The 17,846-nt window shown below is 40.2% G+C and overlaps 1 protein-coding gene across 3 annotated transcripts in view; it reads left to right on the plus strand.

Moving 5' to 3' along the window:
* CFAP61 (cilia and flagella associated protein 61) overlaps positions 1-17,846 on the plus strand; it is a 200,056-nt gene that overhangs the window by 124,793 nt on the left and 57,417 nt on the right. For all 3 annotated transcript variants that reach the window (XM_075925782.2, XM_075925780.2, XM_075925781.2), the window contains exons 21-22: positions 3,084-3,258; positions 16,413-16,705. In XM_075925782.2, coding sequence (XP_075781897.2) covers positions 3,084-3,258; positions 16,413-16,705 — 468 coding nt within the window. The remainder of the gene's footprint in view (positions 1-3,083; positions 3,259-16,412; positions 16,706-17,846) is intronic.

A 17,846-nucleotide genomic window follows, 5' to 3' on the forward strand; every position in this document is an offset into this window, starting at 1 on the left:
CTCCTAACCTTCTGCTTGTGAATCAACTAATTGGAATACACACAAACAGGCACTCAAAGAAGAAAAAAAATATCTATTTTTTTGTAACTGTTGTTCTTTGAGATATGTTGTTCATGTCTATTCCAATACCTACCCTCCTTCCCATCTGTTGGAGTAACTGGCAAGAAGGAATTGAGGAGGGCAAAGGTTTGGCAGGGTGCTATATTGGGCACCATGAAGGCGTGACTCCAGAGGGAACACAGACTGACCCTACGAGCACTGCTATGGAAAAATCTTCCGGTCACCATGCATGGGCATGTGTAGATACCTAATTGGAATAGACACGAACAACACATTTTGAAGAACAACAGTTACAAGAAGGTACGTAACCATTTTTTCTTATCAGTCCTTAATAGTCGATAGTTATTGAATTCCCTGAGAATGTTGTTTGAGTAAGGACTGCCGAATTAGGAACAGAGCTCTTAAGTTAAAAAAGTACCATTTTTACATCATTGCTTTCCTGAATAGAACATCACTTTGAACCACTAAATATATTCACAGTCTGACAGATGGACTAAAAAGTTAAACTAAAATGCAGCCTGAATTTATCTGGATCTCCCATTCCAGCTTATAAAATGTGAAAGAAATCTTTGGAAAGCACCCTAACAGCTGCAAAGCTTGATGAGGACCGTAGCTAAGTGGAAGGAGAGAGAAAAATAAGGGAAAGAGGAAATGTAGACATTATCTGATTTTGCTGATAAAAAGCTCATTTTTTTAAATGTACAGAAGCTAGAGAGAAGTATTTTATCATCTGATTTCTATTTCATTTATGTAAGAGCTAGATTTTTGCCTTCAATAATTTATATCTTACTGGGTGAGTAGTTCAGATAGTTTCAATAGAACTACCGACTAAGACTCTATTCAGTATTAATGAGAGCGGCAGAATATTTTCTTATTGGATAAATAAGAAATGTTGATGGCATATGTGTGTTTTATGTGGCTAGATAACATCTCAGTCAAGACAAGTGGCCAGTTACAGCAATGTTCTGGACTGTTCTTCCCCAGTGCCGCATAATCGTAGTCAATTTGCTCTTTCTTTCTTCAATAAAATAATGGTCTAATTGGTTACTTCAATAGTAATGTTATATCATTCAAACTTTCATATAATTGTTATCTTATCTTCCCAGAAAAAAAATGTAGCATTGTCTCTTGTGCAGAATTACTCCAATTTTAGTTTTAGTTTGCTGTGAAAAGAAAAAAAAGCTTGTGATTTTGATTGTGAAAATTCCTAACTGTGTATTAAACAAATAGTTACAAAGAAACTTCTGCATAATTATATATTTCTAGTATCCAGTTGTCCCTTTTGGTGTGTACATTATTCACATTTTTGTTATCAGTTTTTATGTTCACTTCTTAATAACTATTTAAAATGGACACTTACTAAGAGTTGCGAGATTTCGACAACTGTGGATTTCCCCTAAAGCCAGTTCCTGTCATTGTCTGTTTCTGGATCATCAGAGCACATCTGGTTTGAACAGGGTGACATGGGACACAAATTCTATTTTCCCCAAGCCATTCTTGATCATCTTTACTTTTACCTCCCTGCGGCTGTTCATTTGCAATTGTGGGATTCTTGTGGAACATTTTAACATTCTTCTTTCTCTCATTTATGAAGACTGTCTGTGATGCTTTGCATACTGATCATTGTCCCTAACTCATTACAAAAAGCAATAACCATGAAGGGAGGCACAGTATTATACCATTGCCAACAATTCTGTTGTTTAGCAGAATGTTTCCACAGAAGTGATAGTTACAAATAGCCTATGGCTATGCAGTTTTTCTGGTGAAACCCTTTGGCTACGTCTACATTGGCACCCCTTTCCGGAAAAGAGATGCTAATGAGACGAGTCAGAATTGCAAATCCGCGGGGGATTTAAATATCCCCCGCGGCATTTGCATTTACATGGCTGCCGCTTTTTTCTGGCTTGGGGATAAGCCGGAGAAAAGCGCCAGTCTAGACGCGATTCTCCGGAAAATAAGCCCTTTTCCGGAGGATTTCTTATTCCTACTTTCAAGTAGGAATAAGAAATCCTCCGGAAAAGGGCTTATTTTCCGGAGAATGCGTATAGACTGGCGCTTTTCTCCGGCTTATCCCCAAGCCTGAAAAAAGCGGCAGCCATGTAAATGCAAATGCCGCGGGGGATATTTAAATCCCCCGCGGATTTGCAATTCCGAAGTGTCTAATCTGCATCCCTTTTCCGGAAAAGGGGTGCAGTGTAGACACAGCCTTTCAGTGTTCCAACAGGTATTTTTGAAAATATTGTTTTAAGCAATGGCCAAGATCCTGTTGTTCATCTGAGCTCTTGTGCAAGAACAGTGAAAGGAGGATGGGCATACTGACACTGATTTAGACTCTGGCACTAATTTATATCCAGCTGTCCCCAGCATCAAGAAATTGTTTTGGCATTTGGGATAATCAGGATGTAGCAACACCCAAGATACATCTTCTCTGAGCCATGCTTCCTGTGCTGGATGTAAGGATAGGGATGGCTTGGAATTGCACTGATTCTTAGGATTCTCCTACAGTGGGAAAATCCTCTGTGGGGGCCTAACCCTCAGTGTCCAGCTGCTGTGTCCAGCCAGAGCAGGGCAAAGCATGAACATCATGTCCCAAGATAGGAGCCAAGAGCAATTTTGGTAAAAGATAGTTCCTGTAAAGCACAAAATTGGATTTTTTTTGTCATTTCGGTTTTTAATTAACTAGGTTTGAAGATAAATGTAAGCAAGCATATGATGGGTACTGCATTGCATGTATGTGCATTCATATACACATATCAAAACATCGTTAATCCTTGTTGTTTCTTTAAAATCCTCCGTGGTGTCACAGATCCTGTAAGGAACAGAAAATTAGATACATTAACTCTCATCTGTTCTCTTTATGACCAGTGGCTTGTTGATTTACACTTACAATTCGTATGTCCCAAAGCAATCAGATTTACAAGGCAAGCAAGTCTTATATGATCATATACTTTGTGTCATTGCTATTCAGAGTCTTCATTAATACTTAACCGTTATCAATTATGCGCACTTCATATTTTTGTCAGGTTCCGTGTCCCACTGGAGTAGAGATCAGTAAACTTTTGACTAACAGGGAAGTCATAAATGGTTGTAAACAAAGATATACTGGTGTTGTTCCTACCAATCTCTTTAATTTCTCTGATGACGAAGACTGCTTAAGGGCAGAACATTGGTTAAAAGAAAACTTTATCAATTCACGAGGTAAGCATTTGAGTAAACACACGCATGTTTTCAGAAATGAATGTAGGCTTATTGTTTCTCCATTTCCAATATATAATTAGTGCTTAATGAATTCTAACCAAATCCTTCGTCTGCCATGCTTTGTTTTCCAGATTAATTTACAATTTGTTGTTTTTGGATATCTAGCATATTTTGCTAGAAAAAAAGGCTTGAAATTACTTAATTATCTATAATTATTGTATGACACAAAATGAATGCCCTAAAAGCAAAGCCTGGCTAGAATTATTAATTAACTAATTAAATAATAATGTAATTAGAAAACATGTTTTGCAATTATATGGGAAAATATCTAGATCTGAAAAGCACTATAGAGAGAAGTCTAAATTAGCATGGATATTTTCTCAAATGCTATTGTCTCTGTTTTGAGTATCATCTTTAGTTACTGCCCCTCTGACAGAACTGCCTAGATCCTATATTTTCTATTCAGCTGTAAAAGTCACACATTTGTGTAAATCTCTTTATTCATCATCCTATTTGTGTTGTCTCAAACTATCTTCAGTAGATCCATTTGTTGCACACAGGTTATTAAATTTGACTAAAATATACCTTATGTATATTTCATATGCATGATGCTGAGTTCCATGTGTGTAGACAACAGAATTTAAGTGGGATCATCATACCTTCCTCTATAGAAAAAGGAATAAAATAGGCTCACATTATAGTACTTCCAAATTTCTAATTGGAATATAGAGGAAATTTATCTTTAGTGATAGGTATTCTAAACTGATTGCTACAACTGAAATTCTCTCAAAGTGTAGTCTAGCTTTCATATAGTCTTTCACTGGAAAGCGTAATAAGAAAATGATAGTTACAGCATATGGTCTACAAAAGTGCACATCCTACTTAACAGGCCTTTAAGAATATTGTCTAGAACTTTTTTCTTCTTAACATATGCCCTATGATCTAAAAGTGCAAGTACTGGATCTGATCTATACAGCCATTCAGAGGGTGTATCTAGACTACAGGTTTTTTGTTTTTTGAAAAAAGTAGCATTTTTTCGAAAAAAACTTCACCTGCATCTAGACTGCATCTGTGTTCTTTCTAAAGTAAATGGAAAGACTGTGGCAGTTTTTTCAATCACAGTAAACCTCATTTTATGAGGAACAGTGCCTTTTTTGAAAGTACTCTTTTGAAAAAAGGCGCTATTGAATGCAAACTATGCTTTTCGAAAGAGAGCGTCTAGACTCTCTTTTGAAAAAGTGGCTCGCTTTTTCAAAAAATCTGCTTGTAGTCTAGACACTCTCTTTCGAAAAAGGCTTGTAGTCTAGACGTAGCCATATAGTCTCACAAATAAATATTTTCCATTCACAGTAACTTGGCCCAAAAAGTATAAATAAAACATTTTCGCATCTGTTTCATTAATACTAAACCTATTTTGGTATGGGTTTAGTTGATACACACAACTACATTTGTATGTAGATTGGGTTGTTAGTTTTCTGTTTCTCTGGTTTGCATACAAAGGTGTGGAATTTACATGCACACATAAGTGTGTGGTAATGTTTGCATGCAGCAAATGAAGGCTTTAAAAATGCGTTTAAATATCTTGACACTACATGCTTCTGAAGTATAAAATGTTGTATAAGGTAAGTTTGGATGCTGATTTATTTTGTGCTTACTCCCTCCTTTTAATTTGATGACTGCAGTTCTGCAATTTTTTGTTGTGATGACAAGATGGATATCTTAATGAGACATTAATCTTGTCTTTAACTATATGCTTAATCCAAAGGTGCACAATTATATCAATTAAGGTATCTTTCTTAGAAGAGTGTAGTGTGCAGGAGACATGATGCTTTTCCCCCCCTCACAGAACCTTTTTAGATTCTCCTTCCCTTTCTCTGCCTTCCATCTTCCTCCTTTGTTCTGTGTCCCTCTTCATGCTTTCGCGTATTTTTCCCTATTTCTTTGTCTCCTCTGCCTTCTTCCTTTCGTGCCCTTGTTCTGTCCCCTCTCCACTTATAGATCTTGTTCTTTCATACCTCATCTCAGCAGAATAAAGATATCTACTCTCGGGGGAGGGGAATTCCATTTTTCAGCAGTGAAATTACTCAGGAGACTGATAAGTGACTGGGTCAGGGTAGATCTGGGACCAGAGGGCTTGCAAAGATTCACCAATTGATTTGGACATCTATCAGCTGTCTTTAGGCCATTCTGTCACTTCTTCCTGGCTGACTGCAGCTTGGGGGCACCTCTGGTTTAATCTTACTTTTACTTTTCAGCTTGGGAACCTTTCCAGAACTTTGTTATATTTAAGAGATAGTAATACACTGGCTCATACATATCCTTTATTCAGACTTAATTATTATCAATTATTGTTTATCAGATTTCCAATCTAAACTATTAATTACTTTTAAACTTTTTGAGAATTCAGAGCTTTTCAGATAATTATATTAAAATACTACAGTTGGGGAGGGGAAGTGATTAGTGGTGACGTGGTTCAATGGTTCCTATTTCCAACATATGCACTTCATTTTTCCAGTTCAGAAATATAATTCTTATTTCTTTGTATTATACAAATTATATGATGCATCCTCCTAATCCCAGTTCTTTTCATGCTTCTTTATAACTAATGCATTGTGCTGCTCGTATTTCAGCTATCCACTAACTTCATCTAATGAGGTTCCTTTTGTGGTTTCCAGCCAACTGTACCAGACAGATGCTTTGATGCTTCTCATTTAGTATAAATCATTGTAGTTCCACTGAAGTCAATGCTATGCCAATTTATACTAGAAGAGATTCTAAATCAGTTGTCATTTGTTCCTTATTTAAAATCCCAGGGCTCAATCCTACAACTGAAAGGAGTTAGAGGATTGGGCCCCAGATCTTGTAAGTAATTGTGGCAGTGATTATGAAATGACTAACCAATATGACAAAAAGCTTCATTTTCAAATACATTCTATGTTTGGTTCATTGAGAAAATTGCTTCTTATCTTTTAAATTCTTAGGGCATGTCTACTCTAGGAAATTATTTCAAAATAATTTATTTTGAAATAATAACTCCCGAAATAACTATTTTGAAATAGCATATCTACACTACAGGGAAGCCTCCAAATTAGTCTGAGGCAGTCTCCCTTAATGTGGACATGCTACCTTGACTTAGAGCCCCAGGAAGCACTGGGGAATAATTACTTTGAATAACTCTGGGGAATAGTTATTTCGAAATAGCAGCAGTGGAGCGTCCACACTACTGCTATTTTGAAATAAGTGTTATTACTCATGGAAAGCAGGAGTTATTATGTTGAAGTAACCAACCCATTATTTCAAAATAACAGGTTTGGTAGTGTGGATGCACCACTTGTTGTTTCAAAATAACTCCCTAGTCTAGACCAGGGCTCAGATTGCTAGGTTAAGCAAAATGAGACTTTTCCTTTAAGAGTATGTGAGGTCATAGGGGCCAGATTTTAAAAGGCATTTAGGTGGCTTAATATGAAGATACATGCCTAATGGGGATTTCAAAAGTTTCTAACCATGTCAGACACCAATTGTCATTTAAATGAATGGGAGTTAGAATCTTGAGTCTTTTGAGAAAATCATTCTAGGCATCCATCTACATTTTTAGGTGCCTAAATATCTTTGAAAGTGTGATCCATCACTGTCTCTCTCTGCACCTTTTACTGTTGGAGGGGGCTTCATCTTATTCACAAAATAGTACCATCTATAATGCTGATATTATAAGTGTACAACAGAAGGCTGTTATCAAGTTTCAATCTGCTTTGAAATGTATTTCTGTTTTAAGAGGTAACTTTGTAACAGTGCCATTGTGGAATTTGTATTCATTTCATCTCCCTGGTTTTCATATCAAATATGCTTCATTTGCAAGTAATAAAATATTTGTGTGAATGCTAATTCAGCCTAATAGAGGATCTGCAGTGAGGTTATACAAGTTTATGAGAGAGCCTAATTTGGCTATTCCATTCCTCAATTACTAGTTATTTATAAAAAGCCCATGTTGATTCTTGGATCATTTTGAGTTTTCAGACCTAGAGGGTGGGGAGGAAGCGGGGCATGCCCTAGTCCTGCCAGGATTCCTAAGAAAACACCTGGGAAAATAAACTACCTTTTGCAGTGTGTCCTGAAGGTCAACAGATCTGGTCTACTTTAGATCAAGGAGTAGATTCTGGAGTCAAGGACTCATCATGGAAATCAATCCACCAACACAGTTCTCCAGTATGTGTCCTGTTACCCCAATTATTGGAGGAATATGGATCTAAATATTAGGGATTGAACTTACCTTCATTCAACAACTTCAGTAATGCAATGAGATGCTGCCTGAAACTCAAATAAAGAAGACCTTACTTTTGTCCTATCAAAATATTGCCCTCTCTAAGTGGTCAAGGTGCTCTATTAACAACATTCATAATAGGAAAATAGATAAATCCTAAAACAGCCTAATTAACAATAGACTGATAACACTTTGCAAAAGGAATTTCTTTAACCATTTTTTAATGGAGAGTAATGGGCAAAAGTAGATTCCTGAGGGAACAAATTCATAACATAAGACCTGCTACAAGATATTGGTCATCTGCCAACATCAGGGACAGTATCAAAGCCCCTAAAAGGTGAAGAGAGAAAGAGCAGACATTGCCACCAGAATGAGTTTCAGTGACAATTTCTGACCTAGGCCCTGGTCTAGGAAAGTACTTAAGCATGCACAATTGACTGTGGTGTCTTATTGACTTAAAGTTAAGTAAGGTAAGTTCTTCTTCAAGCAGTGTTCCTGTGGGCGCTCCACTGTCGGTGTCTCAGGCCCCTGCGTTTATAATTGGAACCTTTTAGCAGCAGTACCCAGGGTGGCAGTGCACATGCGCAGTGTCGTTTGTGCCATAGTGAGCGTGCCAATGTGCGCACATCATCGAAGCAGTTGTTCCCAACCTCTCCACTGCATATGTCCCTCGAATTGGTTTCAGGCCTGGGGTCATTGGCACCACAGGATCCTCCATCCAGAAGACTTCCAAGAGGAAGCATTCCTCTCCCACAGCTGAGAGACTGGCTAAAAAGATATCCCCCCAGCAGAAGCCTCCTTTGTCACCAAAGGTGCAGGCTTCAGAGGATTGGCAGGTACCGGGCACGTCTGGCGTGGACAAACCCCAAGAGGCGGTTCCAACTAAAGAAGCATGCCCTGTGGCCTCAGCAGCAAAGCCAAAAGAAGACCGCACCTGTATTGTCAGTACCATTGATGTTGTTACTGAGACAAGCGGCACCCAAACCTGCACATCACTCCGGGCTAAGGATCACTCAGAACCGTCAGGACAGACCCCGACTAAGACCGCGTACCAACATATCTCCAGTGCCGTCACCATCTAAGCCTCGAGATGACTCCACACTGAAACAGGCACAGGTGATTGTACTGTCAGTACCAGTGTTTCCTCCACTGCACCCTTTAACTACACACCAGGAGTTGGCGGTCGCGTCAGTACTGGGCATGCCACTCTTCAGTATTGACACTTTACCTACCCTTGAGGGACCAAGTAGACTAGCTCCACCCTCTAGCTCAGCTCCACCATTCTCCAGCGAGGAGGAAGATGAAGAGGAAATCTTCTCTCCTCGCCGAAACCATCTTCACAGCTTCAGCAGCAACAGCAGCAAGGCCAAGCCCAGATGTGGCAGCCATTCTTATGGTTCCCATCCGTACCATTTCTACAGTCATGGCAGGGATGGGACTCCTGGGGCCCTTTAGAGCCCAGATGGCAGCACCCGAGGCTGAAACCCAAAGCAAGGTACAGACAGTGGTGCCAAAACCACCGGTCTCTAGCAGATTGGATACTATGCAAGCGGATGTGGAGGGCCTAGAGGAAATGCAGAAAGATGACACTCTTCCTCCATCACACATCTCGCCATCCTCTCCTGACAAGGCCATAATGCTCCCACCTTTGACTACGGGGGACGGCTCACAAATCAGATCCAAAGCCCCTCCTTCCAGATTCTCAGGGCACTTCTCCATATTCACCTCGAGTGGCGTGCCCACAGAACAGCAGTTACTGTACAAGGTGAGTAACCTCTTCTTTTTTCTTTTTTCTTTTTTCTTTTTTTTTGAACAAACAATGAAAATGCTTTCATCCCACACCTGAAAGTACCAAATAAAAAAAAGTCAATTGCTTGAGAAATTTGAGACAATTAAATTCTACTTCTGGTAAATTTAGAATGAAATCCTTATCTGATAACTGAAGTTAATTGTTGAAGGCATAACCCAACCATCCAAATACCGCTAATGTTGGTTATAGGATTATATGCTCAGTCATTGGCTACTCATGCTTTGTGAGTTGCAGCCGACAAGTCCAGAAGTACGTTGTAGGCAGTTTACATTACTGTGCCCAGGCTACAGAAAGACTTTCTGCAACCAAGTGTCCATAAAAAGGGCTAAAACCAGTCCTCCAAGAGTTCTAGAGTGAATAATTGAATGGTAACTGAGATTGGAGGCAGGAGACTGAACTGTGTCTGGCAGCAAGGGTAGGGATGTGTCCAGGGACTGGGGTTGGAGTAGAGCTTCAGAGGCTGGGACCACTAGTGCCCACAAAGAAGCTGGAGTTGACTATGCTAAGTACTCTGAAGCAATGAAGGTGACAAAATTTGCAGATGATACTAAATTGCTCAAGATAGTTAAGACCAAAGCAGACTGTGAAGATCTTCAAAAAGATCTCCCCAAACTAAGTGCCTGGGCAACAAAATGTCAAATGAAATTTAATGATGATAAATGTAAAGTAATGAACATCGGACAAAATAATCCCAACTGAACATTCAGTATGATAGGGACTAATTTAGCTACAACCACTCGAGAGAGATCGTAGAGTCATTGTGGATAGTTCTCTGAAAACATCCACTCAGTATGCAGCAGAGTCAAAAAAGCAAACAATGTTAGGAATCATTGAAAAGTGGATAGAGAAAAAGACAGAGAACATCTTATTGCTTCTATATAAAACCATGGTACGCCCACATCTTGAATACTGCAGATGTGGTTGTCTCATCTCAAAAACAATATATTGGCATTGGAAAAGGTTCAGAAAAGGGTAACAAAAATGATTAGGGGTTTGGAACAGGTGCCATATGAAGAGAGATTAAAAAGAATGGGACTTTTCATCTTAGAAAAAAGGAGACTAAGGGGGGTATATGATAGAGGTCTATAAAATCATGACTGGTATGGAAAAAGTGAATAAGGAAAAGTTATTTACTTGTTCCCATGACATAAGAACTAGGGGTCATCAAATGAAATTAATAGGCAGCAGGTTTAAAACAAAGGAAGTTTTTCTTCACTCAGTGCACAGTTAACCTGTGGAACTCTTTGCCAGAGGATGTTGTGAAGACCAGGACTTTAACAGGGTTAAAAAAAGAACTAGATACAGGTTAGGTCCATCAATGGCTATTAGCCAGGAGGAGTAGGAATGGGGTCCCTAGCCTCTGTTTGTCAGAGGCTAGAAATGGGTGACAGGGGAGGGATCACTTAATGATTCCCTGTTCTGTTCATTCCCTCTGGCATTGGCCACTGTTGGAATACAGGATACTGGGCTAGATGGACCTTTGGTCTGACATAGTATGGCCATTCTTGTGTTCTTATGTAATGGAGGACAATGACAATCAATTTGGTGCCATCATGTGGTGCAATAAATGAATCTTTACTCTCCTATGCCCTTGATCCCATATTATTGATGTTGTTGTGAAGGGAATGTGTTGGGGCCTACTCAGAATATGTCAAATGAGCACCAGTTTAGTTGTAAGTGTAAAGCAAGGCAACATTATTAAGATACAGGAGACGTAAGCAAAAAACAAAAACAAAATTTGATTGGATGACTAACAGTAACCCTGCGTTTAGGGAGGTAAAGTAACACAGACTACAATATGCAACAAAGTGCTGATAACCCCAAATGGAGCAGACAAATGTTTTGAAAGGGCAGAATGAGACAACAAAAATCTAACGTCAGCATTGTCAGGCGAGGGGAGGAATACCAGAAACAGGATATATAAGGTTGAATGGAACAGACCAAGAGCAGACAGGTTGCGAATCCAGAAAGCCTGGTCTGATCAACCAGGGCTTCCTTCCCAGGCGCTGAATTCAAAATCATGGAAGGGATCCTTAAGGAATCCATTTTGAGGCACTCGGAAGAGAGGAAAGTGATTAGAAATAGTCAGCATGGATTCACAAAGGGCAAGTTGTGCCTGACCAATAGCTTCTATGACGAGGTAACTGGCTCTGTGGACATGGGAAAGTCAGTGGATGTGATATACCTTGACTTTAGCAAGGCTTTTGATATGGTCTCCCACAATATTCTTGCCAGCAAGTTAAGGTAATATGGATTGGATAAATGGACGGTAAGACGGATAGAAAGCTGGCCAGAACGCCGGGCCCAGAGGGTAGTGATGAACGGTTCGATGTCAGGATGGTGGTTGGTTTCTAGCGGAGCGCCCCAATGTTCGGTTCTAGGACCGGTTTTGTTCAATATCTTTATTAATTACCTGGATAAGGGGATGGATTGCACCCTCAGCAAGTTTGCAGATGACATTAAGGTAGGGGGAGAGGTAGATACGCTTGAGGGCAGAGATAGGGTCCAAAGTGACTTAGACAAATTGGAGGATTGGGCCACAAGAAATCTGATGAGGTTCAACAAGGACAAGTGCAGAGTCCTGCACTTGGGACAGAAGAATCCCAAGCATTGTTACAGGCTGGGGACCAAACAGCTATCTGCAGAAAAGGACTTGGGGGTTACAGTGGATGAGAAACTGGATATGAGTCAACAGTGTGACCTTCTAGCCAAGAAGGCTAATGGCATATTAGGTTGTACTGAGAGGAGCATTGCCAGCAGATCCAGAGATGTCATTATTCCCCTTTATTCGGCTCTGGTGAGGCCACGTCTGGAGTATTGGGTCCAGTTCTGGGCCCCCCACTACAAAAAGGATGTGGACGCATTGGAGAGGGTCCAGCGGAGGGCAACCAAAATGATTAGGGGGCTGGAGCATATGACTTATGAGGAGAGTCTGAGGGAGTTGGGTCTGTTTAGTCTGCAGAAGCGAAGAGTGAGGGGGATTTGATAGCAGCCTTCAACTTCCTGAAGAGAGTTTCCAAAGAGGATGGAGAAAGGCTGTTCTCAGTGGTGACAGATGGCAGAACAAGGAGCAATGGTCTCAAGTTGCGGTGGGAGAGGTCCAGGTTGGATATTAGGAAAAACTATTTCACTAGGAGGGTGGTGAAGCACTGGAATGGGTTACCTAGGGAAGTAGTGGAGTCTCCATCCCTAGAGATGTTTAAATCACAGCTTGACAAAGCCCTGGCTGGGTTAATTTAGTTGGGATTGGTCCTGCCTAGTGCAGAGGACTGGACTTGATGACCTTCTGAGGTCTTTTCCAGCTCTATGATTCTATGGTTCTATGAATCTCGCTGCTGTACATAAGCTCCAAAAGGGGAACACCGGTTGTAAGTTGCAATGAAAAAATCCAAAAGGAAAGACATAAAGAAAAGAATATCTCCTGAATCAAAACAATGCTTCTATCCATCTTAATGTGAGTATTATATATTTGATAACTCTACAAACTATTCAAAGGTAAATCTGGAGGGTATAGTTGTAAGAGGAGATATTATTTCTTGTTTTTTAACTGTACTGTTCTTCTACTTTTTATTTGTATGTTATGCTATCTTAAAAGAATCAAAGATAGTGAATTGATTTAAATGAAAAATTAATTATAAAAGTAAATAGAAAATAAAAATCTTTGTTTGACCCTAAAAAGAAGTATTCCTCTTTCTGTGGTTTCAAATCCTTTAAAGAACCAAACCTGGTTACTGAAAGCTGTTACTACCAGCGGGGTACCAAAGCAGTCCCCCTGTGCTCTCTGCAGCATTTCAAAGCGGCAGCACTGCATGGAGGCTCGGATCAGCAGAGGAGTCCCCAACTGACCCCATACTCCACGCTGTGCTGCTGCTTTGAAACACCGCATGCAGACTGGGCCCAGCTGGGGATGCGGCATTTCAAAGCAGGGAGATGCTGCACATGACATTTCAAAGCGGCAGCACTGCATGGAGCCTGGGATCAGGCCCCAGGCTCCACTCAATGCTGCTGCTTTGAAGCACCTCCTCCTCCCACTCCCACTCCCCCTCTCCCCCGCTGCCTCTTTCTGATAGAGACAGCAAGTGGGGAAGCGACTAGTCAACTAGTCACTCACATCCCTAGTCTCATTCTGTTTCTTTATTGCTCCTGAGTGTAATGTCACATCTCTAGTGGCTGGAGGGATGAGCCAGGAAAGAAGATGTCTTTTTGGTCCATGAAGATCCTGCTGGTGTGCTTTAACATAGTGCTGTTTCAGAGTATTACATTAAAATGCATTAGGGAACCTTAGGCATGCATGGACCAATTCATGCAGAACATGGCACCATTTAGAAATCACATTCCTTTTCGCCGCATCACCCCCTGGTGTAGACAAGACCTTAATATTGGGTGGTATTCTTCGCCCAGACAATAGAGACACATGTTAACGATATCTGTCAGAGAGAGAATCCCCCCAAATGGAGGGGCATGTCATGGAGCCAGGAGACTGATGCCCTGTCATAACCTCTGTGTCGATCTGCTCTCTTCTTGTCTTTTTTACTGACAAGGGTTACATGAAACATCAACAACTACAACAAACTATAAACTAATTAATAACAAACTACAGAAAGAATACAGTATTGTTCGCTGCCTAAGGATGTTTGAAGGCATTGAGTGGCAGTTGGGGTCTCTGCACCCATTATGCCCTCGGGGGGGGGGGGGAGGGGAGATCATGACACATATGCAACACCTGCTGTACACAACTAGTGAAAATGTTTCAAACTCCTGTGCTGGGGAGCAGGCAACAGAAGTAGGATCCACACATGCGGAACATCTCAGCAAACCACAGTCACTGTACAGTAAGTAAACATTATTTTTGTGGTGCAGTCCAGCAACCTAATGCACCGTAACCTATTATAACTCTAATTGAAATTCATTTGCTGTTACCTCTCCACTTTCCATAAAAATAAAAAGTGGGAGGATTATAAAGTAAAGAAAAAAACTTCTCTAATGGCTCAAAATGGATAAATTATTTTCCTCTTTAGGTAAGGACAGTTTACTGCCTTATTAAAAGCATGTTTGTAGAAATGCTGTAGCATTAAAATTCCAGAGCATGAATCAGCGAACAGAGCTCCTGTCTAATGGGGATGGATCTTTATTTTTCCAAGCCAAAAGCATTTAGGTCATGCTGGGGTCATAGAAATCTTGTGTTTCCACTTATAGGAAATTATGAGAATGCTCTGCAGTGGAACCAGGGCATGTAATATTACATGATAAAGTACTGTAATGGTCTTTATTTATTATTTCTGTTTTTCCATGGAATGTTATTATGTTTACTCACAGACGCATTTTCATGCTGTTAAATAATAAAAACATCTTGAGGAATTACTGTCTGGATGTCTGATGGGCATAATTTTAGTCTGTAATGAATAACTGTAGTTCTTACAGTATGAGCACAGTACTCTAAATTCCCTACTAATGTAATAAGCAGAAACTATAAAGTGCTGTTTTATAATAAGATTTAGAGTGTAGGGATTCTTTTGCTTGTAGTGACACCTAAATGTCAATGTTAAGATGTATGTACCAGTCAACTGTACAAGAGAGAATTTGTCTATTCCGGTCATAAGCTCTCCAGCTCACATAAGCACAGTGCTCAGTGCAAAAACAGAGCACCCTTGGCCAATGCACTGAAACGCAGAAAAAAAAATCCTCCCAAAAAGCATGATCAAGACAACTGTGCATAAAATTATGGGGCCAAACTACTCACAGCTATGCAGCCCTAATATAGCCAATGCCATCTTCTCTGTGTATTTCAAATGTACTCCCTTATAGCAGTGGTTTTCAGCCTGTCATCCAAAGACCCCTGGAGGTTCACAGACTATGTTTGGAGGAGTAACAAAAAGTTGCCATTAGTTTAGAACAGTGGTTTTCAGTTGTAGTCCACTGACCCTTGAGGGGTCTGAAGATCTCCAAACAGGTTAACGCCACCATCTGAAAAATGTTGGAGGGCCACAAATGAAAAAAAGGTTGAAATGCACTTCCTTGTTGGAATGGCTGCACTGTTTCAACCCTCTGATTTCCTTTTAGGCATGGTTTTGCTATAGATTTTTGTTGAACACCAAACCATGGTCCAGTTCTGTGTGCAGAGTGTTCTCAAGACACCTTTGCCACACTATTCCCGCTCTTCCGATATCAGGCAGAACCCTCACTGTGGTGACCTGAAGAAAGAGGTGGAGACTGGACAAGTTGGGATGGGGCTGGCATCTTTCTTCTTCTAGTCATGTGGACTGTACCTAAAAAGATGACAACCTCAGGCTATAGTATTTTCTCTCCATATTGCTGTTCCAGGGCTTCTGAAGTCCTCTGAAGCCCATTGGTTCCCTCTATTGGCATAGCTCAAATGGAGCTGAGCTGCCAGGGAGCTAGCAAATGGATAGGCACTAGGAGTCAGAGCTGGTACAGAGGTACAGGACCTGCCTGGCCTCTTGCAGCTCTCCAGAGGATTTGCCAGGTTTGGAGGTGTACCTCATATTTCCTACAAGGGGAGAGCCCTCCTCCCCCACTGTTTGGACAATGCGCAGACATCTCTGTGAAAGATTCCTCATGACAATTTTTCCACTGACGTTCACTCCTGCAGCTCTTACTGCAAGAGGGGACAGACAGTTCAGACCCATTTCTGTGTAATTTTCAAAACTTAAAAAAAAAAGTTTTCTTGTTAATGTTTCTATATTGTATAGAGAAAATATATTGTGGTTTTGATTCTGTATCTCTGATAAGTGTTTTAGATAAGCAAAATGGGGGGAGAGGACAGAGGAAGGAAGGAATAGCAAGGTACAAGATTTTTATTTTCGAGGTTTTCAATTAACATAGTTTCAAGTTCTCGGGTCATAATACATCTCATACTTCTGCAAAGCACTTGCCTACTTTGTGGGATGTTTTTCACAAATTCTTCACTAAATTATCTTAGTTACTGTTGCTAGGTAGTATTGTTTGCTTCATAGCATCAGAGCAATAAGAGGGTCAAAGAGAACAATTCAGTATTATTGTCAGCTGAGTTAGATTGATAAGGTTCTTGGTGCGTGTCTTAGTTTTTTTTTCCCTTTTTCCCCCTAGGGAATGTCATTGTCTATGGGAATACCATTGACAGTTACTCCACAGCACAAACCCTCCTGGCTCTTGGAATTCATGGTTCTCGCATACACCTGGTGCAACCTCCACTTAGCTCAAATGTAACTTGCCTGAACAACAATGCAATCGAAAATGCTGTTAAAGAGGCACTGTTGAAGAACGATGTGTGTGTGTATTATGACAGTATACTGGCCCAGTGGAATGAAGGTGACCACCCAGATCCTATAACATGTGCTTCTTTTACAACTAAAACAAGACCATTTAAACTACAATGTTCAGTAAGTAAATGTGTTGTGTTTCTTTTGTCCGGGCTGCAAAATAATCAGTCCAAGCTAATCCCAGGTTGATGTAGCTAGATTTCCATGTCTCTGGAAGATTTAACATTAATTTATTAATCTAAGGGATAATTTAAAAATCTAAATAAAACCATTTTAGATTTCCAAATGGATTTGGATTTAAAAAGGGTTTAAATCAATAGACATACAAATTGCTATTCACTGTTGAATGACAGGTAGTTTTAATATTTTTTTAAAATCATTCTTAAAATATTTCTATTGTGTAGATGCCTACAATACTCCTCCCTACAGCGATATAAATTTGATTAAGAAACTGAATTAAAATCAACTGTAAGATCAAGTGTTAATACTGATAAGCATAAAATGGAACATACCTTTATTTTAACCATTTTAAATAGTTTTTTCTTTACCAGGACGAAATATGTATCAGCCTTCTAAATTAAGGACCGCAATTAAAAGACAATATTGGCGCTGTTGGGCCAGTCCTTTAATACTTACTCATCAGTTGGCTTAGTTGTCTAAGGACTGCTTGTATGAGTAAAAGTTTTAGGATATGCACTTACAGACACCCGCATGACCATCTTGACATATGTTTGTGTGTATTCTCCATTCATGCAGTAAGTTTGCCACCACCTAGGAGGGGAGGCCTCCCATGAGGTTCTTTGCAATAAAGTTTCTTCCAAATTCTGTACCCCTGAAGTCTATAAACCCTTCCTTCTCCCCAAATATTCCCTCAAACTCTTCCTTTCCCCCCCCTAGAAACTTTCCAATTCATCATCATCATCATCATCATCATCATCATTCCTATACACCTGTCCTTCTTCCATCCCTCCCTCCCTGTCCCCCAAGAACTCTTAGTCTGCTCTACACTCAACATCCTCATTTCCCATCCATCTCTCTCCTACTCCATCATTCTCTCCTCCTTCCTCCCCTCAAAGGGCCCTATTCCATCATTCACCCTTCTCACCTATTCTGTTCTCTCCCTTTCAGTTTTCCCCTTCGTTTTTGCCTTCCTCCACCTCTCCCCTTGCAATGAGTTGGCCATGGTAACATCTTAGTGTGGTTCCATGCTTTTCTGTCCCCAAAGAGTCAGAAACTCCTTTATTTGCTGTGGATTTCAGGG

This window comes from Pelodiscus sinensis, chromosome 3 (assembly GCF_052426305.1).
Source record: "Pelodiscus sinensis isolate ZL-2025 chromosome 3, ASM5242630v1, whole genome shotgun sequence".
NCBI lineage: Eukaryota > Metazoa > Chordata > Testudines > Trionychidae > Pelodiscus > Pelodiscus sinensis.